The 26214-nt window shown below is 41.7% G+C and overlaps 1 protein-coding gene across 6 annotated transcripts in view; it reads left to right on the top strand.

The window, feature by feature from the left end:
- Positions 1 to 26214, top strand: part of CDC14A (cell division cycle 14A) — a 168066-nt gene that overhangs the window by 121277 nt on the left and 20575 nt on the right. For 3 of the 6 annotated variants that reach the window (XM_039228457.1, XM_039228454.1, XM_039228458.1), the window contains 5 exons: positions 7971 to 8130; positions 19123 to 19238; positions 21292 to 21339; positions 23448 to 23570; positions 24287 to 24828. In XM_039228457.1, the coding sequence (XP_039084388.1) occupies positions 7971 to 8130; positions 19123 to 19238; positions 21292 to 21339; positions 23448 to 23570; positions 24287 to 24746 (907 nt within the window). In that variant the 3' untranslated portion in view covers positions 24747 to 24828. Of the gene's footprint in view, positions 1 to 7970; positions 8131 to 19122; positions 19239 to 21291; positions 21340 to 23447; positions 23571 to 24286; positions 24829 to 26214 lie in introns of those variants that run through there. The other 3 variants (XR_005527732.1, XM_039228456.1, XM_039228455.1) reach the window with 3 other exon arrangements.

Here is a 26214-nt window from a genome sequence, read left to right as displayed (position 1 = left end):
ATATAATGTTAATTAGAGGTTTGCTATAGATGTACTTAATCAAGTGGAGGAAGTTCCTCTCCATTTTTCCAAGAGTTTTTATCATGAATAGGTATTGAATTTTGTCAAATGCTTTTTCTGCATTGATTAATACGATCATGCCATTTTCTTCATTAGCCTGTTAATATGGTGGATTGCATTGATTTTTTAAAAAATAAAGTTTATTTATTTTGAGAGAGAGAGGAAGGGAGGAGAGGTATAGAGAAGAACAAAGAAGGCTCAAACTGAGTACTTACAACATCCACCGTCCTGGCTGGGGAAGCCCCTCGTTGAAAAGCTGGCTGGAGTCCTGACTGAGGGTCCTGGGCAGAGCATCCTCTACTCCCTTTCCTGGAAATGAGACTTCCAGCTAGCTATTCCTGCCGGGGCAATGGATCTACCACCCGTGTGTGATCTATGGTTAGTCATTAAGTTCGCCTATGTGCAGCCCTGAGCAAGCTGTTTTCCTCTGTGGTTTGTTTTGTTTTTGTTTGTCTGTTATAACCGTGTCTCACAATCTTAGGATCCTGGGTGGCTGCACATTCCTCTTCCCTCCCTGATCCATTCCTGGGGACCAGCCTGGTCTGGCTCAAGGAGGAACGTGAGGCACGTTAATTCCTCTTGGAGTCAGGAGCAGAAGGGCCAGTTCTGATCCTGAGTCCAGGTACGGAGTATAAGCCAGCTTAAAGCCCCCATGACTGCATCCGTGTGGCTCTGGGCAGAGATGCATGACAAGTCATACCAACAACTTCTATACAGAACAGAAACAGAGATTGAACTGATGTACTTTGAAGCTGGAGGAAGGGGCCATAAACCAAGGAATATGGGCAGCCACTAGCTGCTGAAAAAAGCAAGGAAAACAGATTCTCCCTTTAGAGCCTCCAGAAAGAATCAAGGCTGCCAATACCTTGACTTTAGCTCAGAGACGCTGATGTTGGTCCTCTGACTTCCAGAACTGCATGAAAGTAAATATGTATTCTTCTGAACCACTAGATGTCTGGCAATATGTTAGAGCAGCTTTGTATGGATAGGAAGCTCGTAGATCTGTGTAGATAGTATACACTGGTGTAGATAGTTGCTAACTATGTACAGTAAGATACACAGATGCTCTGTGAACATGGGCATTCTGAACTTCTCTTATTCATCATAGTTCTACTTTGGGCTATTTAAAGTAGGAGAGTCCTGGGATGCACGTGTTGTTTAAGGAATACCTGGCTGCAGCCCTGTGTAAGATGAATAGGGTGGAGTGACACTGAAAAAGGACTATTGTCATCTAAAGGGGATGGGTTTTGGGACCCAGGTGGCTCAGCTGGTTAAGCGTCGGACTTCCTCTCAGGTCATGATCCCACAGTTCATGAGTTAGAGCCTCACGTCGGGCTCTGTGCTGACAGCTCAGAGCCTAGATCTTGCTTCGGATTCTGTGTCTCCCTCTCAATTTGCCCCTCCACAGCTTGTGCCCTGTCTCTTTCTCTTTCAAAAATAAATAAAAAACACATTAAAAAATTAAAAAAAAAATAAAGGGGATAGGTCTTGTTGAAGGGGCTAGAAGTTAGACGGAGGAGTTAGAGATGGGTGTGTACCAGGGACATTTCAAGGAAGTCGGTCTCAGGCTTTGAAGTCTGACTAATGATATGAGAGATGAAGGGCTTGGAAGCCTGACTAATGATGAGAGATGAAGAGAGTGACACCAATGATGACGCAAAAGCATGAATAAGTCACATATTCATTAGGAGAGAAGCAAGAGGATTAAAAAGTTTTCTGACAGGTTTTCATCTGTCAAAAATGACTGTACACATTAGAAGGATTATATTCTTTCAGAGGTGAAAAATCCAATCAGTGCCTTTTAAGTAACATAAATTCTAAATCCATGACTTTAGGGAATCACATTCTACTAGTCTTTGAAGAGCAAAATATGCCCAGGTGTTTGATTTCGTGTCTTGAAGAAAACTTCCTCTTATCTCACCTGCAGTAAGAGCGATGTTTATTAGCATCCTCGTGAGTTGATGAACTTCTTTATTGACAGATCACGATGTCTTCTCTGAAAGATTTCTCTGAGATCTTGTATTTCAATTTTTTTCCTAGGATATAAGTAAAATTGCTTGCAAAACAACCATCAAATGTTTTTTCTTCTACTTGAAACTGTTGTTCTTAAGCTGGAAATTCCATTGTGAACCCAAAATGTATGTTCTACCAAACATCCTCAAAGTCTTTAAAATGATGCACAAACACATGTCTTTTATTATTGAACCAAGTCTAAACTCATCCTTCCTGGGGGCAGCCTGTGGAAGTCCAGAGGTGGGATCAGGCTGCTTTTATGATCTGTTTGATTCTATTTATTGAATCACAGTCTGTGGCACTGTGCTGATCATGATCCATTAAAGCTTTCATTCATTAGAAAGGAAACCTTCAGGGGCTGGTATTGGGTTTCCACAGCAGCTTTAGCCCATGAAGATTCTTTACTGTGGCCCTGATAAAGTGATGTTGTTTTTTCCTTATGTATTTATTTTTAACTTAAAATTTTTTATTGAGATGTAATTGACATATAACATTATATTAGTTTCAGATGTACAACATAATATTTGATATTTGTATGTATTGTAGAATAATCAACACTGTAAGTCTAGTTAACATTCATCACCACAACTAGTGACAAATTTCTTTTTCTTGTGATGAGAACTTTCAAGATTCATTCTCTTAGCAACTTTCAGTTATACGGTATGGTGTTATTTGACTATAGTCACGATGCTGCACATTACATCCCCAGAACTTATTTATTTTATAATTGGAAGTTTGTACTCTTGACCCCCTTCACCCATTTCGCCTGCCTCCTGTTTCCTATTTCTGCTAACCACCATCTGTTCTCTGTATCTATGAATTCTTTCTTTTCTTCCTTTAGATTTCACATATAAGTGAGATCACACAGTGTTTGTCTTTCTTTTTCTGACTTATTCACTTAGCACAATGCCCTCAAGTTTCATTCATGGTGCAAATAGGAAGATTTCCTTCTTTTTTTATGGCTGAATAATATTCTGATGTTTATATCAGAGTGTGTGTGTGTGTTCACATTTTCTTTATTCATTCATTAGTGGACACTTCGGTTTCTAACATATCTTTACAATTGTAGTTGATGCTGCAATGAACATGGGGGGATATATATCTTTTCAAAATTGTGTTTTCATTCCATGCAGGGATGGGATTGTTGGATCAGATGATAATCCTATTGAAAATTCTTTGAGGAACTTCAATACTATTTTCCATCATGGCTGCACCAATTTACATTCCCACCCATAGTGCACAAGGGTTTTCTTTTCTCCACAATCTCTCCAACGCTTGTTATTTCTTGATTTTTTTAAAGTTTATTTATTTATTTGGAAAGAGAGAAAGAGTGTGAATGGGAGGAGGTGCAGAGAGGGAGAGAGAAAGAGAGAATTCTTTTTTTAAAATAGTTTATTGTCAAGTTGGTTTCCATATAACACCCAGTGCTCATCCCCACAACTGCCCTCCTCCATGCCCATCACTCCCCGTCCCCTTCCCCCCACCCCCCTCAGCCCTCAGTTTGTTCTCGGCATTTAAGAGTCTCTCATGGTTTGCCTCCCTCTCTCTCCCCCACTATTTTTCCCCTTCTTCTTCCCCATGGTCCTCCATTAAGTTCCTCCTATACGTGCAAACATATGGTATCTTTCCTTCTCTGCCTGACTTATTTCACTCAGCGTAACACCCTCAAGATCCATCCATGTTGCTACACACATGGCCAGATTTCATTCTTTCTCGTTGCCATGTAGTATTTCATGGTATAGATAAACCACACCTTCCTGATCCATTCGTCCGTTGATGGACACTTAGGCTCTTTCCATGTTTTGGCTATTGTTGAGAGTGCTGCTATGAACATTGGGGTACACGTGCCCCTATGCATCAGCACCTCTGTATCCCTTGGGTAAATTCCTAGCAGTGCAATTGCTGGGTCATAGGGGAGTTCTATTGTTAATTTTTTGAGGAACCTCCACACTGTTTCGCAGAGGGGCTGTACCAGTTTACATTCCCACCAACAGTGTAGGAGGGTGCCCGTTTCTCCACATCCTCGCCAGCATCTATAGTCTCCTGATTTGTTCATTTTTTCCACTCTGACTTGCTTGAGTTGGTATCTCAGTGTGGTTTTGATTTGTATTTCCCTGATGATGAGGGATGTTGAGCATCTTTTCATTTGTCTGTTGGCCATCTGGATGTCCTCTTTGGAGAAGTGTCTGTTCATGTCTTCTGCCCATTTCTTCACTGGATTGTTTGTTTTTCAGGTGTGGAGTTTGGTGAGTTTCTTATAGATTTTGGATACTAGCCCTTTATCTGATATGTCATTTGCAACTATATTTTCCCATTCCGTCAGTTGCCTATTAGTTTTATGGTTTGTTTCCTTTGCCGTGCAGAAGCTTTTCATCTTGATGAGGTCCGAATAGTTCGTTTTTGCTCTTGATTCCTTTGCTTTTGGGGCTGTGTCAAGTAAGAAATTTCTGCGGTTGAGGTCAAGGAGGTTGTTTCCTGCTTTGTCCTCTAGGGTTTGGGTGGTTTCCTGTCTCACATTCAGGTCCTTTATCCATTTTGAGTTTATTTTTGTGTATGGTGTGAGAAAATGATCTAGTTTCATTCTTCTGCATGTTGCTGTCCAGTTCTCCCAGCACCATCTGTTTTTCCATTGGATACCCTTTGCTGCTTTGTCAAAGATTGGTTGGCTGTACATTTTGGGGTCCAATTCTGAGTTCTCTATTCTATTCCATTAGTCTATGTGTCTGTTTTGGTGTCAATACCATACTGTCTTGATGATTACAGCTTTGTAGTAGAGGCCAAAGTCTGGGATGGTGATGCCGAGAGAGAATTCTAAGCTGACTCCATGCTTAGTGTGGAGCACAGTGTGGCTCTCGATCCCATGACCCTGGGATCATGACCTGAGCCAAGATCAAGAGTCGGACACTCAACCATCTGGGCCACCCAGGCACCCCTAAAAGTGGATTTTTAAAAAGACTTGTGAAGGCTATGAGTTTGCTTGTAATGAAGCCAGGTTAATTACTTTCATATGTCTCAGGCCTACCTGACCCAGGGCCTCAACTTGGCCAAAACCACTCCACCCCCAACACTGGCTACCTCTCTCAAAAGGCTCTGTTTAAATCAAGACACATCTCTTCTTGTTATTTCAAAGCACATGTTCTTTTGCCAGAGGCTTAGTAATCTCATGCTGTCTTAGAAAATCCACTATGTTAGATTTGCTTTGAGCCAGTGAGTTAGCTTCATAGGGTTTGATTTTTAAATGCTAAATACTTAAAAATACACGTTGTACGTCTTCTGTTTGAGATGAGGCTTTTAAGGAGTAATAGACACCACAATAAAAGCCAGTGTGGTTTCTCTCGTCAATAAAAGAGGAACTTGTGTGGAGTGCCGCTTTTTCATCAGGAGCACTTGCGTAGAGCATCGCTTAGCAACACACAAATCGGCTTTGACATCTGATTCATCTTTAATATTCAGGTTCAAATCAAGTCTTCCCAGTGATGGGACAGATTGAGTCTTTCAAACAGAGCAAGTGAAAGGTGTCACTTTGTAATTTCCATCTTTAGGTTGGCAGCAGCCTCTGAGTTTTCATTTGATAACATTTTGGAACTGGAATTTTTTCAGTGTAGCCTCTTCGGTCCTCCAACTTCTCAGGTTCCATTTCTACTTCATGTTTTTCATCCCCAAAGACTTTGTAACATTGGGATCAACTCTGAGATCAAATCTGAACTCCTGGGGCACCTGGGTGGCTGTCAGTTAAGCAACCAATTCTTGATTTGGGCTCAGGTCATGATCTCACGGTCATGGAGTCGAGCCTCATGTTGAGCTCCACACTGATCGTGTGGCCTACTTGGAACTTTCCCTCTCTTTCTCTGTGTCCCTCCCCCACTCGTGCTCTGTTTCTCTTGTGCACATCGTTTTAAAAAAGTCAGTCGTTGGGTGCCTGGGTGGCTCAGTCATTTAAGCATCTAACTTCGGCTCAGGTCGTGACCTCATGTTAGTGAGTCGAGCCCCGCAGCTGTGCTGTCAGTGCAGAGCCTGCAGACAGATCCTCTGTCTCCCTGTCTCTCTGCCCGTCTCCTGCTCGCTCTCTCAAAAACGAATAAACATTAAAAAAAAAGTCAAACAGTGTAAGACATGCAATAAAAACTGAAAGTTTCCTTTCCTTCTTGGGAGTAACCAGTCAGTATTTTGCTACATATTCTTCTAGATAACTGAAGTTTGGGTTACATTATAACTTTTTTAAATATAAAAAATAGGATCACACTTTCCACACTCTGTCACTTATATTTTTCATTTACTAATGCTTTGTTTCATAGCTGCTCTTCTCGGTCACCATATGTAGGTCCATCCCAGGCTTTCTACTGGCTGTGTAATATTTCACAGAATGGGTTTACTGTGATTTAACAAGCCAGTTGTCCATCAGGTATCTCCAGTTTTCATTTTTTTGACAAATAATGCTGCAGTAATCCTTTTCTAATCTTGTATACAAGGATGTATCGGTATAGGGTGACACCTGGATGTGTATATGCTTGGTTGGATGTATTGCACAGGTAAATTTTGCTGTAATTTAAAAGTTAATCTTTTCTTCAATACTTAACAGTATTTAACCATAAACAAAAGTTCTGATTTGAGAGTCAACTCTTTTAAAAAGGAAAGGTGGATTCCTTTCTTGTGGGCACAATGGGATCGCACAGTTCAGGGAAGACTTTTTATCATTGTTCTTCTCTTCATGTTTTTAACCTGAATTTTATGTGGAATCTTTGAGAGAAAGTATTCCTTGGTCTTTCTGTTGCCTCAAAAAATAAATCTATGTTCTTACTGGTAGCTCTCCTTGATAATGCTGTTATTTCACTGGATGTTAATATCCTTATGATGAACCATAATTTTAGCTTAATTCTATTCTGTACAGTATGACAGAATAGAATGAACAGTGTCCAATGGGGTATCTTATCTTAAAGAAATGCATGAAGTTGACTCTAACAATATAAATTTAAAACCCAGAGTATCATTGTATTTACATATTTTAAGTTCTTTTCTTGTAATCTTGAAAGCGGTTATAATTGTGCCTTACTGAATAAAAGAAAACTTATAGATGAAGCATATTTTCTTTTCCTTTTTTATTAGTGCTTATTTATTTTTGAGAGGGTGAGAGCGCATGAGTGGGGTCATGAGAGAGAGTCATGAGGTCATTAGATCATGAGGTCAGAGAAAGAGAATCTCAAGCAGGCTCTGCACTGACAGTGTAGAACTCAACATGGGGCCCGAGCCCATGAACTGTGAGATCGTGACTTGAGCTGAAACCAAAAGTTGAATGCTTAACTGACTGAGCCACCCAGGCACCGCTACATTTTCTTTCTCTTAAAGGATAATGTAATTGAGGCTACATACCTTACTTTTAGTTGGGAAGAGTGGGCTTCTGAAGTTATATGTCCAGGACCTTTTATGGGATCACACACAATTAGGTATTTAGTACTCTTTTAGATAATATCTCTGTTTAACTCAAGTTTTTTTCATGTACATCTTTGAGTTCACTTCACTCCAGCTGTTTTTATAGACATATCATATTGCTATTTGAGAAATACCTTATAGATATCAGATTCATATTTAAACGGCAAGTGGGCTGACAGTCTTTATTGCTGTGGAATTTATTATAAACATCTGAGAACCTTAATGGTCAACTTATATGTAGTTATATTAGAGACCTATATTGGAAGATAGGTATTTGTGTTTCATATACAACTTTAATATTATTTATTCTTTCAGAAAATGACATTTTAAAAAAATTCTAAGATTTCATAATCTTTCTAGTCTGACTTGTAAAGGCATATCTACTAACCTTTTTATTTAGAAGATATACTTTCAAGGAGATGAAAGTAATTTGTTTTACAGCTTATTGTGTTTTCTCTCCTTCTTTACAGAAAACAAGCATCGTTATGGGTCCAAGGAGACATTTTCCGATCCAAACTGAAAAACAGACCATCCAGTGAAGGAAGTATTAATAAAATTCTTTCTAGCTTGGATGATATGTCTATTGGTGGAAACTTAACTAAAATACAAAACGTGGAAAGATTTGGAGAGGTGAGTTTTCCTTAAGAAGATTTTCATGTCTCCTTAAGACTAATGTTCTGCATTTTTGTTTCCTAGTCAAACGCATATAACATAGGAATATCTCTTTTCTGAGATGCTGATAGTGCCAATATTTTTAGGTGTAGAGTCATCTTCCTGTAAAACAAGACTCAGAGCAAAGAAATCAATTATCCTTAAAAGTAAAAAAGCCATAATTTAAGGAGCACAGTTGTAAAGGAGGCTACGCTGGTTTGGAGAATATTTACAAAAAGGAAATAGAAAAGCAAACTTTCTATTTGAAGATGGAAATGGATATAAAGAGGAAAAATTAATGTGACAATTGAAAAAAAATAGTATATACCACAAGTGGTTTTGTGAAAGGCTCAAATGCATATTGGTTTCTAAAGTCCAGAGTTGAAAACATTATTAGGGGCATTTTTTTTCTTTTTAATTGAGGCACTATTATAAACAAACCACCTTAAGCAGTTGACATCTATGGTCTCATTTAATCTTTACAACTACCTGGTGAATTAGGCAGTATTATCTCCATTTAAAAAATGTTTTTAAAATTTATTTGAGAGTGAGAGAGAGAGAGAGAATGAGTGTGGGAGGCGGGGGTAGGAGCAGAGGGAAAGAGAGAGAGAATCCCAAGCAGACTCCATGTGGAGCCGGATATGGGGCTCGATCCCACAATCCCAGGATCATGACCTGCGCCAAAATCGAGAGTTGGACACTTAACTGATTGAGCCACCCAGGCACCCCTCTATTTTATAGTAAGGAAACTGAATGTCAGGGAGGTTCTAACCTCTGTGATTCCATTCCACATCTATCTGATTCTGAATCTGTTTTTTCTGTTATACCCTGATACCTAAAAATGGAAGTGACTTACAACAAGTAGGATCTTGGGTGGTTTTGGAGCTAGAAGCAACATTGAAACCATTTGTCCCACTTCCCCTCTTGTGCGGATCAGACACCAGAGTCCCACCAAACCTGTTCCTTGCTGAAGGTTATGGCATTAATGATAGGACCACCTTGAGACTAGGAGTCTGCCTTCTGGTTTAGCTCTTTCTACCACAATATGCCTGAAGTAAGCTAAGCACTTGGTTTGCGTTTATATTTTTATGTCCCTAAAGGAGCAAAAAAAGCTGTTGAAGACATTTAAGCCACAAGTGTGGATTTACGTTCTATTAAGCGGTGGCCCGTTTGACCTGGACAAGGGCCTTGAACAAAAGTCCGTGGTTCCGGCTTGGCTCCCAGGGAACCCAGAATGGAAGGAACACATCATAACTCTCTGAGGTCAACAAGTGATGTGCCAAACAGGTCTCTTTTCCCAAGAGAGATAAGCAGAGCGCTTAGCTATAGGGAGCATGGGCTTTCTCCAAGGACGCACGATGGGGGCTGCAGGAAGGACCAATTCTTCAACCCCATGGTCTCCACTGCAGGACAGCCACTGATGAGGGGGCCAAGTTTACTGGTGTGAGTCATCTGTCCTGACAAAACGTAAATCTTAGCCAAGGTCATGTTGATGTTCACAGCTTTTGTTGACTTTTTCTTGTCTCTGCGTTGTAGTCTGGCCTATTCAAAGCAAACAAAAAGGACCTGAACTGACATTTCAGTGTGATAATATAGCTAAGCAAGAATCTTTTTCTTGCTCTGGTCAGCATTTCCTTCTTAGGGTTTGTTCAAGTAAACAGGGCTTTGAGTTATGACCTCTGAAAAGAGGCACATACAATGTAACCATGTATCTGAGAAACATATATATCTTATGGGAATATAATGTTTCCTATATCATAATCTACATTAAACTAACATCTGGTAGGTAGAATATTTGGTTCTCGTACTTTTTTAGATCCCTTTTAGTCAAATTTAAGAATAATGAGCATTTATTTATCCTTAGAGGGATGAAAAGTGAAATATGATTGAAATTTAAAATAAGTCAATTTTAAATATGAGCATGTATTCAGGTATTGGGCAGTTTGTCTTCCTCTTCCTTATTCCCGGCACCCCCAATTTTTTACTTTAGCTCTAGCCATTCAGAAGTGTTATTATTTTTGAAATAAGAGCGCAGGAATGAAAGCATTCAGAAATACCACCAAATGATGGTGCATCTAAGATCTCAGACAGTGACATATATGCAGGTTTTGGACCATTTTATAGTTAGATGATGCCTTGTGTAAATATTAAGCCCTCTCCTCGCTGTGCTTACCTGGTGCCGGCTCCAAAACATTACACGAATACGGGGAGTTAGTTTCCTCAAAAGCAGATGTAAGACAGTTAATGGTATCTTTGTCATTCCCATGAATTCCAAGTGGGAAAATAAGTTGAGAATGTTACAAGGATTTTAATGTGTTTCAATTCTCCTTACCAATGTTCAGGATAGATTCTGGATTTAGATAAATTCTGGATTTATGTGGTTTGTACATGAAAGAAGTGCAAAAAGGCAGTATTCTTCTAGAGATTGCTTTTTTTCATTTAAAACAATTCTTTTAATGTTTTATTTATTCTTGAGAGAGAGAGAGAGAGAGAGAAAGAGCATGAGGGGGGAGAGGGGGCGAGGCAGAGAGAGAGGGGGACGTAGAATTGGAAGCAGTCTCCAGGCTCTGAGCTGTCTGCTCAGAGCCCGATGTGGGGCTCGAACTCAGAAGCTGTGAAATCATGACCCGAGCTGGACGCTTTACCGACTGAGTCACACAGGCGCCCCTGTTTTTTTTCTTTTCCTTTTTAAAAGCAACATTAGATTGAAAATAGAGATACTAAGTTATATATATATATATATATATATATATATATATATATTTTATGTTTGTTTACTTTTGAGAGAGAGAGACAGAGCATGGGCAAGGGAGGAGCAGAGGGAGAGGGAGACACAGAATCTAAGGCAAGCTCCAGGCTCCACACGGAGCCTGACATAGGGTCCAGCCATGGACCTTGGGATCATGACCTGAGCCAAAGTCGGATGCTTTACTGACTGAGCCACCCAGGTGCCTCAAAATTCATATTTTTAAAAATTTCCTGTGGTTGGTTATTAGGAAGTTCTGTAATGACCTGATTGGGGAGGTTTGAATATATAGTTTTTCAGTGCTTGGGAGATGGATGAATCGGCATAAGGTTCAACCAGGGTGATTAAGGCCGCAGTCATGGACTAGGCTGCAGCTCTGATGAGTTTTCTTCACCACTAGTTATGAGAAATCTTTTAAAAATAGAGGCCTTACCTTGACCGAACATGGTCTTCAGTGCTGGGCTAGGCACTGTGAAGTACACAGGGCCTATGCTGGGGGTCTGGGTTAGGCTCCTTGCCTGTTGCTTCTGCCTTGAACTGTGCTTTTGCCTCATGATCTTTCCCATCTCCTTCCTGCCCCGTAATGTGCACTGTGGGGGTGGAGGCTCTGTCTGCCCTCATGAGGCCTATTCCTGGTCCACAGAGCCTTCGTAAATATTGCCGAATGAATGAAGAAGGCTTACAGTGTCATAGAAAACAAACAAGAACACAGACATGAAATTGGTAATAATCGAAGCCATCTGAGAGTAGTATGTGCTCAAGTACAAAATGGTACCAGCCTCAGTGCTCATTCAGACATGCAAGGGCCTAAGGGCCCATTATGTACTGGGCTTTAAGAAGATGGAATTTAAAACGCTTTAACGGGAAGATACTTAAGGACTTAAGCGAGGAGCTTAGAATGTTACAACACCCTAAGTAGCACCTACTATGTGCCAGACACTGTTCTAACCCACTTTACATGGGTTAATTTTTAATTCTTATAATAGCTATATGAAATAGGCACTGTTCCTTGGCCCTTTTTAACAGATGACGCAACTGAGGTGAAGAATGTTAAACTGTCTGCCCAACATCACAAAGAATGTCGTGGACCTCTTATTATTATTTTTTCTAATGTTTGTTTATTTTTGAGAGAGAGTGTGAGCAAGGGAGGGGCAGAGAGAGAGGGAGACAGAGGATCTGAAACAGGCTCTGTGCTGACAGCAGAGAGCCTGATGCGGGGCTCAAACTCAACAAACCCCAATATCGTGACCTGAGCGGAAACCAAGAGTCAGACGCTTAACTGACTGAGCCACCCAAGTGCCCCTGTGGAGCTGTTATTTATTTATTTCTTTCTATTAAAATTTTAAAAAAATGTTTATTTAGTTTTGAGAGAGAGAGAGAGAGAGAGAGCATGAGCAGGGGAGGGGCAGAGAGGGAGGGAGACACAGAATCTGAAGCAGGCTCCAGGCTCCTTCCTGTCAGCACAGAGCCTGACGTGGGGCTTGAACTCACAAAGAGAACTCCCTGGGGAGCTGTTATTTAAACAAAAGTTCCTGGCCTCAGGGTCTGTACTCAGCCATGCACCTTGAGCCTTTCTCCCTATCATGCTGCCTCCCCATGAGGTCCTATGTGTGGCTTAAGTATATTGCATCAGTAATTTTTTAATAAAAATTTTTTTTCTGTTTATTTTTTGAGAGTGAGAGAGAAAGAGAGAGTGGGGCAGGGGCAGAAAGAAAGAGTCCTAAGCAGGCTCCATGCTGTCAGCACAGAGCCTGACATGGGGCTTGAACTCATGAACTATGAGATCATGACCTGAGCTTAAATCCAGGGTTAGACACTTAACCGACTGAGCCACCCAGGTGCTGCTGTATCAGTAACTTTGAACATAACCTTAGGCAGGCTGTCCTAAAACATTTCTCCTGGAATTGTGATTGTTGTTAAGTTTTCCTTCCAGGGTGATAATCTAATATTAACACACCAATCAATCAGATGTTCTTGACTTAGAGATATTAATTGTATACAGGTGCTGCTAATGTACAGACAAGTTCACATAAATTGATAATTAGGTAAATAAGAATGTAGTGTTTTATTTAATTAATTTATTTTTAAAGATTTGATTTTTAAGCAATCACTACACCCAGTGTGGGGCTGGAACCCACAACCCAAAATCAAGAGTTGCACATTCCACCAACTGAGCCAGCAAGGCCCCCTGAGAATGTAGTGTTTTAATGACATCATCAAGATACTGTGATTTATAAAGTCCTTTGCTGTCTTACATCAAATGCTCATGTTCAGGGTGCATCTTAGAAAAAAACTCCATCAAGTCAAAAATTAAATTTCTAAGACCCTACTTTCAAGCACTGTTCTGTCCACTCTTTTTTTTTTTTTTAACTTTTTAATGTTTATTTTTGAGAGATAGAGAGACAGAATGTGAGCAGGGGAGGATTAGAGAGAGAGAGAGACACAATTTGAAGCAGGCTCCAGACTCTTGAGCTAGCTGTCAGCAGAGAGCCTGACACAGGGCTTTGAACCCATGAACTGCGAGATCATGACCTGAGCTGAAGTTGGCCACTTAACTGACTGAGCCACCCAGGTGCCCCTGTCCACTCTTATTTTTAATGTTTATTTATTTTAGAGAGAGAGAGAGAAAAAAGGGGGTACACACAGCGGGGAAGGGCAAGAGAGAGGGGGAGCAGGATCTGAAGCAGGCTCTGTGCTGACAGCAGAGAGCCTGATGTAGGGCTCAAACTCACAAACTGATTTCTGAGCCGAAATTGGATGCTTTTTTTAAAACTAGTTTTAAATGTTTGTTTATTTTTGAAGAGACAGAGGCAGATGCGAATGGGGGAAGGGCAGAAAGAGAGGGAGTCACAGAGTCTGAAGCAGGCTCCAGGCTCTTAGCTGTCAGCACAGATCCCCATCCCCATATGGGGCTTAAACTCACAAACTGCAAGATCATGACCTGAGCTGAAGTCAACACTTAACCGACTGAGCCGCCCAGGTGCCCTTTTCTTTCCACTCTTAGGACCACTAAGGCATCGCTGTTCCGATCTGAATGCCACTGGGATCCGGCGGGGGCTATCGGACAGGATGGTGACAGTAGCTGGAAGCACGGTGTGGGGAGACTGCTCTGGCAGTGGGGAGGAAGGGATGCTGGGGTCTGTGTGCAGCCGGGCATGGGAGGCCAGGAAGTTGGTGATCGGGGTGGGGTCCCAGGTGGTAAAGGTCTCAACCAGTGACACTGAAGAAGGAGAGAAGACAGATTCGTGGGCTCTGATAAATCCAAACTTTCCATTGATCAGAAGCAACTTAATTTGACGATGCCATCTTTGTCTTTCTCCAGCTTTTACATCTCACAGGTTCAACATCTGAGAGCTGAAAGAATTTTGAAGATGACCCAGCCACCTTTCCTAGCCAAGTCACTTAGACCTGCTCAAAATCCATTATCATCTTCCCCTTCCAATCCTCTCACCTCTATTTTTAGTCATTTCTATTTCAAACTCTCCTTTTATATCATTTTTCTATTCTAACTCTTCCGTCCTTTATTCCCTAGTGTGCTATATTCTATCTAATAGATTTTTTTTCTTAATGGCACACACCAGTAGCATACTCTGTCACCATTTTATTAATGCATTGGTCAGTAATTACCTTATCCAACTGAAATCTCTGAATACATTTTATTTTGGTTTTCATCTTGTCTATATATAGAGAACAGCTGATGAAATAAAAGAAGTCTTTGTACTTTGCACTATTATTTGTTCTTTTGCTAGACCATTATCTGTAAATAAGTACATCTTTTAAAATAGTCTTTCTTGGGGCTCCTGGGTGGCTCAGTCAGTTAAGCGTCCGACTTCAGCTCAGGTCATGATCTCGTGGTTTGTGAGTTCGAGCCCGGTGTTGGGCTGTGTGCTGACAGCTCAGAGCCAGGAGCCTGGTTCGGATTCTGTGTCTCTGCCTCTCTCTCTGCTCCCCCTCCCCCCACCCCATTCACACTCTGTATCTGTCTCTCTCTGTCTCTCTGTCTCTCAAAACTAAATAAATATTTTAAAAAGTTTTCTCATACCCTAAAATCCAGTCTGTCACCTCTCACCAGACCACTGCAGGAGCCACTTAACTGGGTCCCCCTCCTCTCTGCCCAGGAGAATGAAACTTCTCCAGTTCATTCTCCTCATAGTAATCAACTAGGTGGATATGTATGCAACATATTCAAATTAGTTTTTTTTAATGTAAAGAACTCTTAAAAATCAATATGAAAATACCATGTACACAAATAGAACAAAATGGGAATTGCCATGGCTGGTAAGCATAAACAATGTTCTACTCTAGGAAATGAAGGAAACTCAAATTTAAATGACGAGGTGCTATGTATGCCTCTCAAGTTGAGTGAGATTAAAGAATGTATGCCATATTAGCAAGGATTTCGGAAATAAGAAGGCCTTAAAGATTGAAGTCTAAAATGGAGGGCAATTTGATAATATGTGTCAGAAGAGTTAAAGAAATTTTTTAAAGGTTTTATTTATTTCTGAGAGAGAGACAGCATGAGCAGGGGAGGGTCAGAGAGAGAGGGAGACACAGGATCTGAAGCAGGCTCCAGGCTCTGAGCTGTCAGCACAGAGCCCGACGCGGGGCTCGAACCCACGAACTGTGAGATCATGACCTGGGCCGAAGTCGGACGCTTAACCGACTGAGCCACCCAGGCACCCCTGTGTCAGAAGACTTTAAAATGTCTTTAGCAATTGCACTTCTGTGAATCTCTCTTAAGACAATAATAGGACAGTGTTAAAAATTTATGCATATGCATAAAGGAGGATATTTATTGGAGCTGTTCATAGTGATGAAAGACAGGAAAAAAAAACTGGCCTAGAGTAAAATAAATAAAATTTGGTGTATCCAGACAGCAGAATTTTATGTAGCCATAAAGAATAATCATATAAAGGTTGTTTGGTTTTTTGTTTTTTAAATGTACCCTGAAGTACTCCCAACAATGTATTTTTTAGGTGAAAAAGTAAGTTACAGAGCAGCATATATGTAACTCAACCTCTTGTTGTCAGAAGAAGTATGATGACGGATGGCATGAATAGCACAGGGGAAAAGTCTGGAAGATTATATGCCAGAGTGCTAATGTGTTTTGCATTTAATGGTAAATGTGTAGGTGGTTTTAATAATTTTTCACTCTTATCTGTATTTTATTATTATTTATGACAAACAAGTATCATAGGGCATTTATATGTATTATTTTCTTTTTCTTTGAGAAAGTATTTAGGGTATTTTAAACTCCTTAAAAGTAGGAGTTTAAGTAGAAAATATATTGAATCTGGGTAGTTACCTGTTTGTTGCAGTTTTCATATTGTTTTCTACATTTCAAATGTATTATAATTTAAAAAAGATTTCACTTTTAAGATACATAATAAAGTGGGAGAGAAAACATGTGACATTAACTATAATGTAAAATATGGTTAATTTTTTTAACTGTGTATCTTTTCAAATTAGTATTTACTTTTTCAAGTAATATGTGACTACACTTTTAGAAATATCAAGAGTACTGAAGTCTGATAAAAAAAGATCAGGTCCCCATCCCACCTTTCTGCACCCCTAGACCAGCTCCCATAAAGGGAAACCTCTAAGCAAATTACATCCGCACATTCACTACCGTACACTCTCAACATACATGTTTCCCTTCTAATGCTATTTTAAACAATTTATTGATTTTGGACACTTCTCAGCTCTCCCAGCCAGATGTTAACACCTGCTTCTCTATGCTTTTCCCAATCTGACCATATCATAATATTTGGTTAAACCCAATAATATGTACATTATTACTGCATAAGGATTGTTCACTCTTGAGCCTGGTAGTCTACTCTCTTTTCTTTGTTGCCCCTCTCTTTGTTTTCCCCAGAGTGAATTACCTATGTTTTTTTTTTTTTTAAATTTTTTATTTATTTCTAGGAGAGAGAGAGTGAGACAGCGTGAGCAGGGGAGGGTCAGAGAGAGAGGGAGTCACAGACTGAAACAGGTTCCAGGCTCTGAGCTGGCAGTCAGCACAGAGCCCGACGCGGGGCTCGAACCCATGAACCGCGAGATCATGACCCAAGTGAAAGTCGGACGCTCAACCGACTAAGGCTATGTTTTTAGTGTTATTTATTTATTTATTTATTTTTATTGAAGTGTAGTTGACACAGTGTTACATGAGTTCAGGTGTGAATTGCCTTTTATTTGCATAGTTTTCCGTGTACTTGGGAAGAGATAATGCTATTCCCCCTCTACCCCCGACCCTGGCCCCTACAAATTGTGCCAGGCAATTCAGAATATTTTCAGAATCTCAAACAGTCTCCAGGCTCTGAGCTATCAGCACAAAGCGCGACGCAGGGCTCTAACTCATGACCCACGAGATCATGACCTACGCCAAAGTCAGGCACTTTACCGACCGAGCTACCCAGGTGCCCCAAAAGCTTATATACTCCTTGACCCCACCTCGTATTCTAGAGAATAGAATGTGTGCTGGTCCTTCCTTCCCTCAGGTACAAGTAACTGGTAACAACACCCATGTTGATTGTGTTGTGTACCATCCAGCTAGCAAGCCTAGCTTCAGGCCTGCCTTATTCCTCTCCCTGGAGTCTTTCTAGGGTGGTAATGGATTCCTCCCCACTGGGAACAGAGATGAACAATGTAACAGATTCTGAGACTTCATATATGGGCAACTTTTGACTTTAAGAGAATCCTCTGACTTTAAGGTTTCAGGATCCTGTGACTGTTGAGCTGTTGTTCTTTGCCAGGATGACCCTGTGATCTTGGCCTGCTTCACCTGTACTCATTCTTTAAGACTCAGTTAAGGGATCGCCCCCTCTAGGAAGCTTTTCTCTTCATTTCTTCTTCTTTCCCACTGACCGTGTGCTTTGTATGTCTATTTTTCTTTTGAAAACTCAGAGCTATAGTAGTAAGGTGTGGTCTTTTTATCCAGGATATGCCTACCGACCCCAGATGTATCCATGCAGCCCAACTTAGGTGACAGGGAGAAAAGAAGTATTTTGATTCAGGAATGGTTATCAGAAATGGCTAGGATGTGACTGAGGGAAGTATATTTTTGTATACCGTTCATCAAATAAGAGTTCTAGTTTTAAAGAGGGGAGGGAGTTTTTATGGCTGCAAGAAATCTTACCAAATTCAAGTTGTATGAATTATTCAGGGGAGGAAATGGGCAAAATAAAATCTCTACTGGTGCAATGTCAGTGTGCTGTGGCATATGTCAGAGAGAACATTGTATCTGGGGTTAAGAAATCTGATTTTAAAATCACAGCTGTCATGAAGAGCTTAGGGGAGCTTGGGCAATAAGTATTCTTAACTTCTATGAGCACCTCCTTTAAAAAATTTTTTTAATGTTTATTTATTTTTGGGAGAGAGAGAGGCAGCATAAGTGGGGGGGTGGGGGGAGCAGAGAGAGACACACACACACAGAATCTGAAGCAAACTCCAGGCTCTGAGCTGTCAGCACAGAGCCGGACGCAGGGCTCAAACTTATGGACCATGAAATCATGACCTGAGCTGAAGTCAGACGCGGGCCACCCAGGTGCCCTGAGCACCTCCTTTTTTAAAACTTTATGGGCAATAGTGTCCTCCTGCTGTGAGTTGTGAGAATGGAATGTGAGCTGGCATCTGAAAAGACCTAGCGTGGTACTTCTATATTTTAACATATAAGACTTATTTCAGCAGGAAGCACACTTTCCCAATCTAGTAAGCCTTAACTCCTTCTGGAAAGGTCGTGAGTGCTTTTACTAATGTTAATTGATCTTAGCAAGTTATCTCACAGATATCCTAAATTGTTTTATCTTTAATTTTTGTAAAGAAATCGTAGAATTTGCCATGATGGATCCTAGTAATCTCTGGAAACAGATTTGTAATGTGTCTATTGAGCCAGCCTGTGTCTGAGCTGTATTCCAAGCATGATTTGGTGTGTATGAGATTCTCTTTGGTTGTGGTCCGTTGTAACAAGGAGCTTCTTTTAAATTCTACCACATCCACACCTGTGCTTCTTTGATTTGGAATTTGACCAGTATATTTAATGATGAAGAGTTGAACATCTGTTAGTATATAATATAGACAATGCTGAATTCACTGTGCTTTAAAGGTATTTAAGATAATCTATATTAAGATCATCTATATGAAATATAGAGTCTATAGTCTATTAAGAAACCAATATAAAGCAAAATTATTCACAGTAACCTTTCTATGTGCATGCACTTTCTTTCTAGAATAATTTAGAAGAGGATGAAGACGTGGAAATGAAAAGCAGTATAACCCAGGGAGACAAACTACGTGCCTTAAAAAGTCAGAGGCAGCCACGCTCCTCACCATCTTGTGCATTTAGGTAGGTCCATTTTAAACTGTTAAATTTATCTTGTGCTTCCATTTGTGGATAGGTCGTTTAATCTTCTCTTTTGAATATCATTCTACAAGTGCCATGTTTACCTCTTGTTGTTTTTGGCTTAATACCATTCTATGTTGTTAACTATTTTATCACTATGGGGGTGCAGCTAAGTTTTAGAAGCTCTCTAAAAGCAGCTCCTGCAATCTCAGTTTCAGTCTCTGGAGTCCCACCTTTAAAAAAAATTTTTTTTTTTTTAATGTATATTTTCAAGAGGGAGACAGAGACAGAGAGCAAGCAGGGGAAGGACAGAGAGAGAAGGAGACACAGAATCTGAAGCAGGCTCCAGGCTCCGAGCTGTCAGCACAGAGCCTAACTCAGGGCTCAAACCCACAAACCGAGAGATTATGACCTGAGCTGAAGTCAGCCGCTATATCAACTGAGCCACCCAGGCATCCTCCCCTGACAGAGTTCCCACTTTAAACTGCTGTGCAGCTAGGTGTCTCTGGGACTGGGCTCTAAATTCCATTTGGAATTCTACTCTTTCTCCATGAGTGGGTATCTTATCTTGTGGTGGACACCTTCTTACAGGTGTGCTGAGGCTTTTGTTTTAAATCTAGAATGTGCAGAAAAGTACTGAATGGCAGGCTTGGGTATATCCTAACGCCTGAGCTTTATGTTCTCTATTTGAGAACTGAATAAGCAATCCTTACCTGTGTCTGTAAAGTTATAAGCACCCTGAGTTTGAAGTCTAAAATTACCAATCAGAATCAATTGATGGAACTTGACATGTGACCCCAACATTTGGACCCTGCTAATGGTGTAGATTAGTTAAAAGAGAAAGTCTTCAGGATCAATGTAGGTGCAAAAATCTATGAATATCTTCCAGATTTTTTACTGGGGTGACATGTTAACAAATGATTTTGATGGGAGGTGGCTACCTTTCTTTGCCTTTTAAGTGAGAGGCATGCACAGCAAGAGGGTGTTTTGCCAGCAGGACACATGTCAAACAGACTCACAGGGAATTTAGTGTTCATGTCTTATCTGGGAGGATTGTAACAAGTCAGATTAGGTCTGAGCACATCATTACCTATGCTCAGCATAGGTGCCCTGATCTGAGAAATGAAGGTATATATTGGTCGAGTCAAGATAATCATTTGCTATAGTAACATGAGGAGATGGGATAGCAAACTTGGTCTTGGTAATAACTGCCAACTACCATAGAAAATTGAAGAGACGTACCCATTCACTGAGCAGCTACTGCGGTCATGAACCATGTTAGGTACTTAATTTGGAGACGAGGATTAACTGAATTAACACAAAAGATATGCATCATTACCCACATTTGGGTTGGTTGCTTGGGGTTAGGAAGTTCAGTCCCACCCCAGTGGGATGGATTTGGAATGGAGCTGATATTCAAATCCAGTACTGTTCAGTCTGTGCTCTGCTCACTATGAATATCACCTGAGTCAGTGGAAGGTTCTTCAAGATTACTAATCTCTTTTATTCACCATTTTCCCCTTGAAACTCTTAAGAAATGGCTTCATATTGCTTATAATTAATTTCTGCTTAAAATTATATTTGCTTCTTAAGAAATCACAAGGGGGAGAGAGGGAAAAATTGGCATATAACTTGGCACAAAAGTAGGGAGAGAATCTCCACTCCACAAAATTTAGAAGGCTATTCCAATACAATTTTTCCATTTTCTTTTTTAATTCTCAGAATTTTTTTTCATTTTTTGGAATTCATTTTTTTCTAACAACATCACGATATCATCAATCAAACATTTTTTACCCTAGGTGGGTGCAACACCACCTTCTGATTTAAAGCAATTTTCTGTAAATGAAATTCAATATGAAACAAAATGACAAAAATTAGTTTCCTGCTGGCTGTAGGATTTATTTTAGAAACCAAATGAGTACGGATATCCACTTGGGAGGGTTCTCCCTTTTGCCAATTTATTTTTACTGGTTTGACTCCATATGATCTGCCTTTTGGGCTTTGCTTAAACGTGTGAACCTGGCGATGCGTGAGCATTTGTCTTTGATTTCCGTAGGTTGGATGATACGAAAGGGCACCCGAGAGCAGTGCCCCAGCCTTTCAGGTACTGTTAATGAGGTGAATTTCTAGTAGCTTGTAAATAAATGCTACCCTTTAGATACATTTCCCAACCCTTAACCTGGTGAAAACCAATTACACACAGCTTTTCCCTTTTAAGTTCCTTCCTTTCTGTTCCAGATAGTTATAATCCACCTTATTTTTAATGCTCACCGTGAAGAGGACTTTTGTTTGCCCGAGGTGCGCACAGGGCCGTGAGGCTGTGGCTGTGATGTTAACGTAGTCCATGCTTCCAGCATGTTGCAGGGTCTCTAAGAATCACCCTCGCTCTGAACATGCCTTTCAATCCAGTGACAGATTTTGCCCTTGAGTTTTTAATATTTCTGTTAGTTCTCTTTCCCCCTAGTTTTTACATATGTTTGTTCTCCTTTATTTTCTGGTTTTATTTCCTTCTCTGTCCTCCATTTGAAGAGGAAACATTAGTCCTTTTCTCTGAAAATGTCCTCTAAACTGTCCAGGGTGGTCCCTGGTTACCAGTGGTACCAGGGTGCAGTGTAGGGCTTGATGGGGGCCGTAGACACGTTTGCCAAAACTGTTTGAGATAGAGGTAAAAATCCGACACCCCCCCCCACCTCTGGTTCTCTTTCAGCCCTTGGTTTTAGGGTTGTTTCGTGCAGGCAGTTCTGAGCAGGCTCAAACTTCTCCAGAAGCTTGATCTGTTTCCTTGTACCACTTTTCCCATTCTTGTTTTAGAGGCAAGCCATGTGCTTAAGCTGTTGTTCGAGGGGCGGAGGATGAAGGCGAGAGTCTACAAGTAAATAAACTTTTTTAGAGCAGATATGTTAGGTCCAGGTACATTAAATGGTTTGTTCAGGATAAAACGGGTTTGGTATTAAAAACCATGAGTGGGCCCTAGCTGTCTAGGTTTGAGTCAGTTTTCCCTCTCTGTCCACTCAGCAGACATTTACTGAACATCCTGAGTCTGGCACTGTACTAGCCACTGGCATTTGAAGTGAGAGACGGTCCTTTGCCCCCAGTAGAGCGTATAGCAAGGGAAATAGACAAATATCAGACAATGGAATATGGTATAAGGGCTATGATTTACTGTGAGAATATGCTTACTCTGCCTGGGAATTCAGTGAAGGCTTGCCGTATAGGGTTCCAACTAATTGGGCCATCAAAGGGTAACCAATGGGAATGAGGCAGACGGAGGTGGAAGAGAGGAAGTAGAGAGGAGGTAAGGAGAGGAGAAGGTGCCCCCGGCAGGAAAATTAACATATGCAAGCTGAATGAAGGTATGAATACAGTCCATTCAGGGAACTCCAAGCATTGTTTATAGCCAGAATAGAGCTGTCTAATGAGAAAGCATAGATAGAAAAGGCCTGCTTGCAAAGGCTAATGCCAGATTTTGGAGGCTTTTATCAGTAAAGCCAAGGAGCTCAGGCTTTCTGGGCACCGAAGAAAAAGTAAATGGTTTGAACAGTGAGTGGCATAAGTAAATATTTTAGATTCTACCAGAGGCTATTCAGAATTTGAATTTTAACGAATAAGATTAAAAGATGTTACTAGTAGTCAACAGTAAGGAATAGTGGTGGCCTCAACTAGGGCAATTGCAGAGTGGAAAGAAGATGACAGATTTAATATACAAAGAAATTTTAAAAACATATACATATACAAATATGTATATATATGTATGCATATGTATATACACACACATATATAGACATACACATACATATGTAACCTAAGTACATGAGAGGAATGAATGCCTCCATCAAAGAAGGGAAGTGACCAAGCATGGCGAGATGGTGGTTAAAGACAGGACTTTGGATCCTGGATCTGAATCCCAGCTCTGTCACTTGCTCACTGACTTTGGAGGACTTTTCCTTTGTGCCTCGGTTTCCTCACTTGCAAGGTGGGGATTGCAGTCTCAGCTACCTCATAGGGTTGTTGTGAAGATGGCCTAATGTCTATCAGGTTCTCAGAAGAGCGTGTGGCTCGGAGCACGTGCTCTGTCAGTGTTGACTGCTGCGCTCACTGTTACCGTGACCTGCCAGGATCTCTTTAATGTTGAGTTTATCTTGTCTTAGTTGATTGCTGAAGGTTAAGGTAACACAGCTTTCGTGTGACCTTTTGCCCATTTTCTCCACAAAGATTGACTTCTTGCCCCCAAGGATCTGCGTCTACCTTGAAGACCACGAAAGTGGCTCTGTCCCCCTCAGCGACCGTCAAGAGGATAAACAGAAGTTCTTTGTCCTCAGGTGCCAGTGTAAGAAGGTAATTTCTCTTTCCCTCTTCTCAGATGCTGATGGGGGGCCAGGGGTAGGGGGGTAAAGGAAGTCTGTAGCAGACAAGGAGTTTGGCTGAAGTTTGTCCAAGGAGGGGATCAGGGAGAAGGGGCGAAATCACGGAAGGCTTCTGTTCATGTCTCCCATCCTGGGGGACGAGGCCGTGTGGAGGGAGTGGTGTGTGGCATCCCTCTGTGTAGTGAAGCTCCAGCTCGCCTACCGTGATCCGGAAATTGGAGTTCAGGGGCACACACTAGCGATGCGTGGTATCGTCATTTCTCCTTTGATGTGTATGAGCAGAACTAAAATGGCTAGGGACGTTTGAATGAATCTGTGTAAGTGAAATCTTACACTTCAATCTACTTTTCACTCTCATGTAATAGCCCCTTTCAATTACTCCCTACTTCAGGACACATAGAGCCCCCAGATGTCCTGCCTCAAGATCTCTGGTCAGAGTGGATTGGCCAGCTCCTGGGGTCTCAGTGAACTGCTCAGACAGGACGTTCACGCGTGTAACGAAAGGCCACGTGTTGTAATGTCACCAAGAGCGATAAAGAAGCCACTCTGTCCCCATTTGCATTGGTCAGAACTGTCTGCATGCCATGCCCCTCTTGTCCTAATTGTGTATTTTAGAAACGTGAACTCTGCATGAGCACACATCATTGTCTGTGTCCTCCCCCTTCCCCACCTGTGTTTTCCACGCAGCTTTTCCATAAACTCCCGGCTAGCCAGTTCTCTAGGCAACTTGAACTCTGCAGCGGAGGGGCCGGGGAGCAGAAAGGCCCCCTCGTCCTCCGAGGCGCCTCTCGCAGCCAGCCCGTTCACCAACCTCCTGAACGGCAGCTCCCAAACGCCCGCGCGAAATTACCCCGAGCTCAACAACAACCAGTACGGCAGAAGCAACGCGCCCCGCGGGAGCGCGGCGAGCAGCCCGCCGAGCCCGAGCCCGCAGCGCGGCGCCAAGCCTGACGAGCACGCCGCCGTCCCCCGGCCCTCCTACGGCGGCCTCTCTTCTTCCTCCGCGAGATTCCTGAGCCGTTCCATCCCCGTAAGTTCGCAGACACCACCTCTTGGCCCTCAGCACCCTGAACGCAACTTTTGTGCCTTGCCTCCCCAGCCGAGGCTGCCACCAAAGAAATTTAATAGCGCCAAGGAAGCCTTCTGAGCGATGCCTTCCCTCTGTGCTGTGAAACTGCCCATGCACGTGCCTTCGGCTGGCTCCTCTTCAAGTAAATGCCAAGTTTCAACTGGGGTTTCTTCCTTCCTTCTTCTTCTTCTTCCCCTCCTCCCACTCCTTCTCAGGCGGTTGCCCTTCAGAGGGAAACCGCTCTCATTCCCTTCATCACGGACACCGTTGACTTAAGTTACTTTTCAGTTAAGTTTTCGAATCACTCCGAGTATCTGGTGCAAAGCCGGGAGCTGATCCGTACGATAGATGGTATTTGCTTTGGTTCTAGTGGTATTGGGAATCCTCACTTTTCCACACCTTAGCTCGATGAATGAATTTCAGAGTATTTAGGTGCGGAAGGTGCTGAATGAACAGTAGCTTCTCAGAACTAACCGTTAGGCTCTTGAATATGCCCCCTCCTGCAGGAAACTGACCCAGAATTAACAAAATGGCAGAATGATAGGTCTTTATAAGGAAGGCCCATGAGTAGATATGTGGGATGGAAGGGAAGGGAGGGCAAGAGTAGCAGGAAGATGTATAAAAGTAGCCACTATTCTATTCTAGAGACAGGAAGAAAGATCACCAAACACATTTTCCCCATAAACCCTGTATTGAGGTTACCAAGCCCCCCTATAAACCAGAAATCCCTGTTAGGTAAAATCTGGTGGTTCACCCCCTGCTATGAGTCACTTTAATCACCTATTTTGATTGCCTCAGGGGGAATTGAGATCTATGGGAACGTGAGTTTTGATCTGAGAGGACAGGGACAAAATAGGAAGGAGAAATCGACCTCAGATTCAACACGATTCCAGTCAGGGCACAAGTAAACTCCAGCGTCCTGGGTAGCTGGGGCCTGGGACTCCTTCCTGCCTGCTGTTCTCCAGACATTTCCTCAGCCGTCATCCAGGGAGAGGCTGATTTCCGCAGGGGATCAGAGGGGAGGAAAAGTGCTGGTAGCTAGTAGTGCCTTTCTTGAAACAGGAAGCCAATGGAATAATTAATGAGACCCACTTCACTGAGATGGTAGTTTAGGGGACCACTTTTCTAACATGAGGACGCAGAATATGTGTATGTGTGTTGGTTGGTTGGACACATTACCACTCCCATCCGAACCTCAAGCCTCTTTTCAGAGTTGTTTTTATTTTCTTCTGCTATGCACACACGGTCCTTTCTGTCACATATAGTTGACCCTTGAGCAACTGCACAGGTCCACTAATACATAGATTTCTTTCAGTAAATACAGTGCAGTGCTGTACATGTATTTTCTCTTCCTCATGATTTTCCAAATAACATTTCCTTTTTTAAAAAATATTTATCTTGAGAGAGAGAGAGAGACAGAGAGTGCACACACGTGTGTATGAAAGTGGGGGAGGGACAGAGAGAGAGGGAGAGAGAGAATCCCAACAGGGTCCACACTGTCATCTCAGAGCCCAACTCAGGGCTCAAATTCATTAACCATGAGATC

The sequence above is a fragment of the Hyaena hyaena genome, unplaced genomic scaffold (assembly GCF_003009895.1).
Source record: "Hyaena hyaena isolate Hyena2069 unplaced genomic scaffold, ASM300989v1 scaffold_32, whole genome shotgun sequence".
Lineage (NCBI taxonomy): Eukaryota > Metazoa > Chordata > Mammalia > Carnivora > Hyaenidae > Hyaena > Hyaena hyaena.
This window is presented reverse-complemented; position numbering and strand designations above follow the sequence as displayed.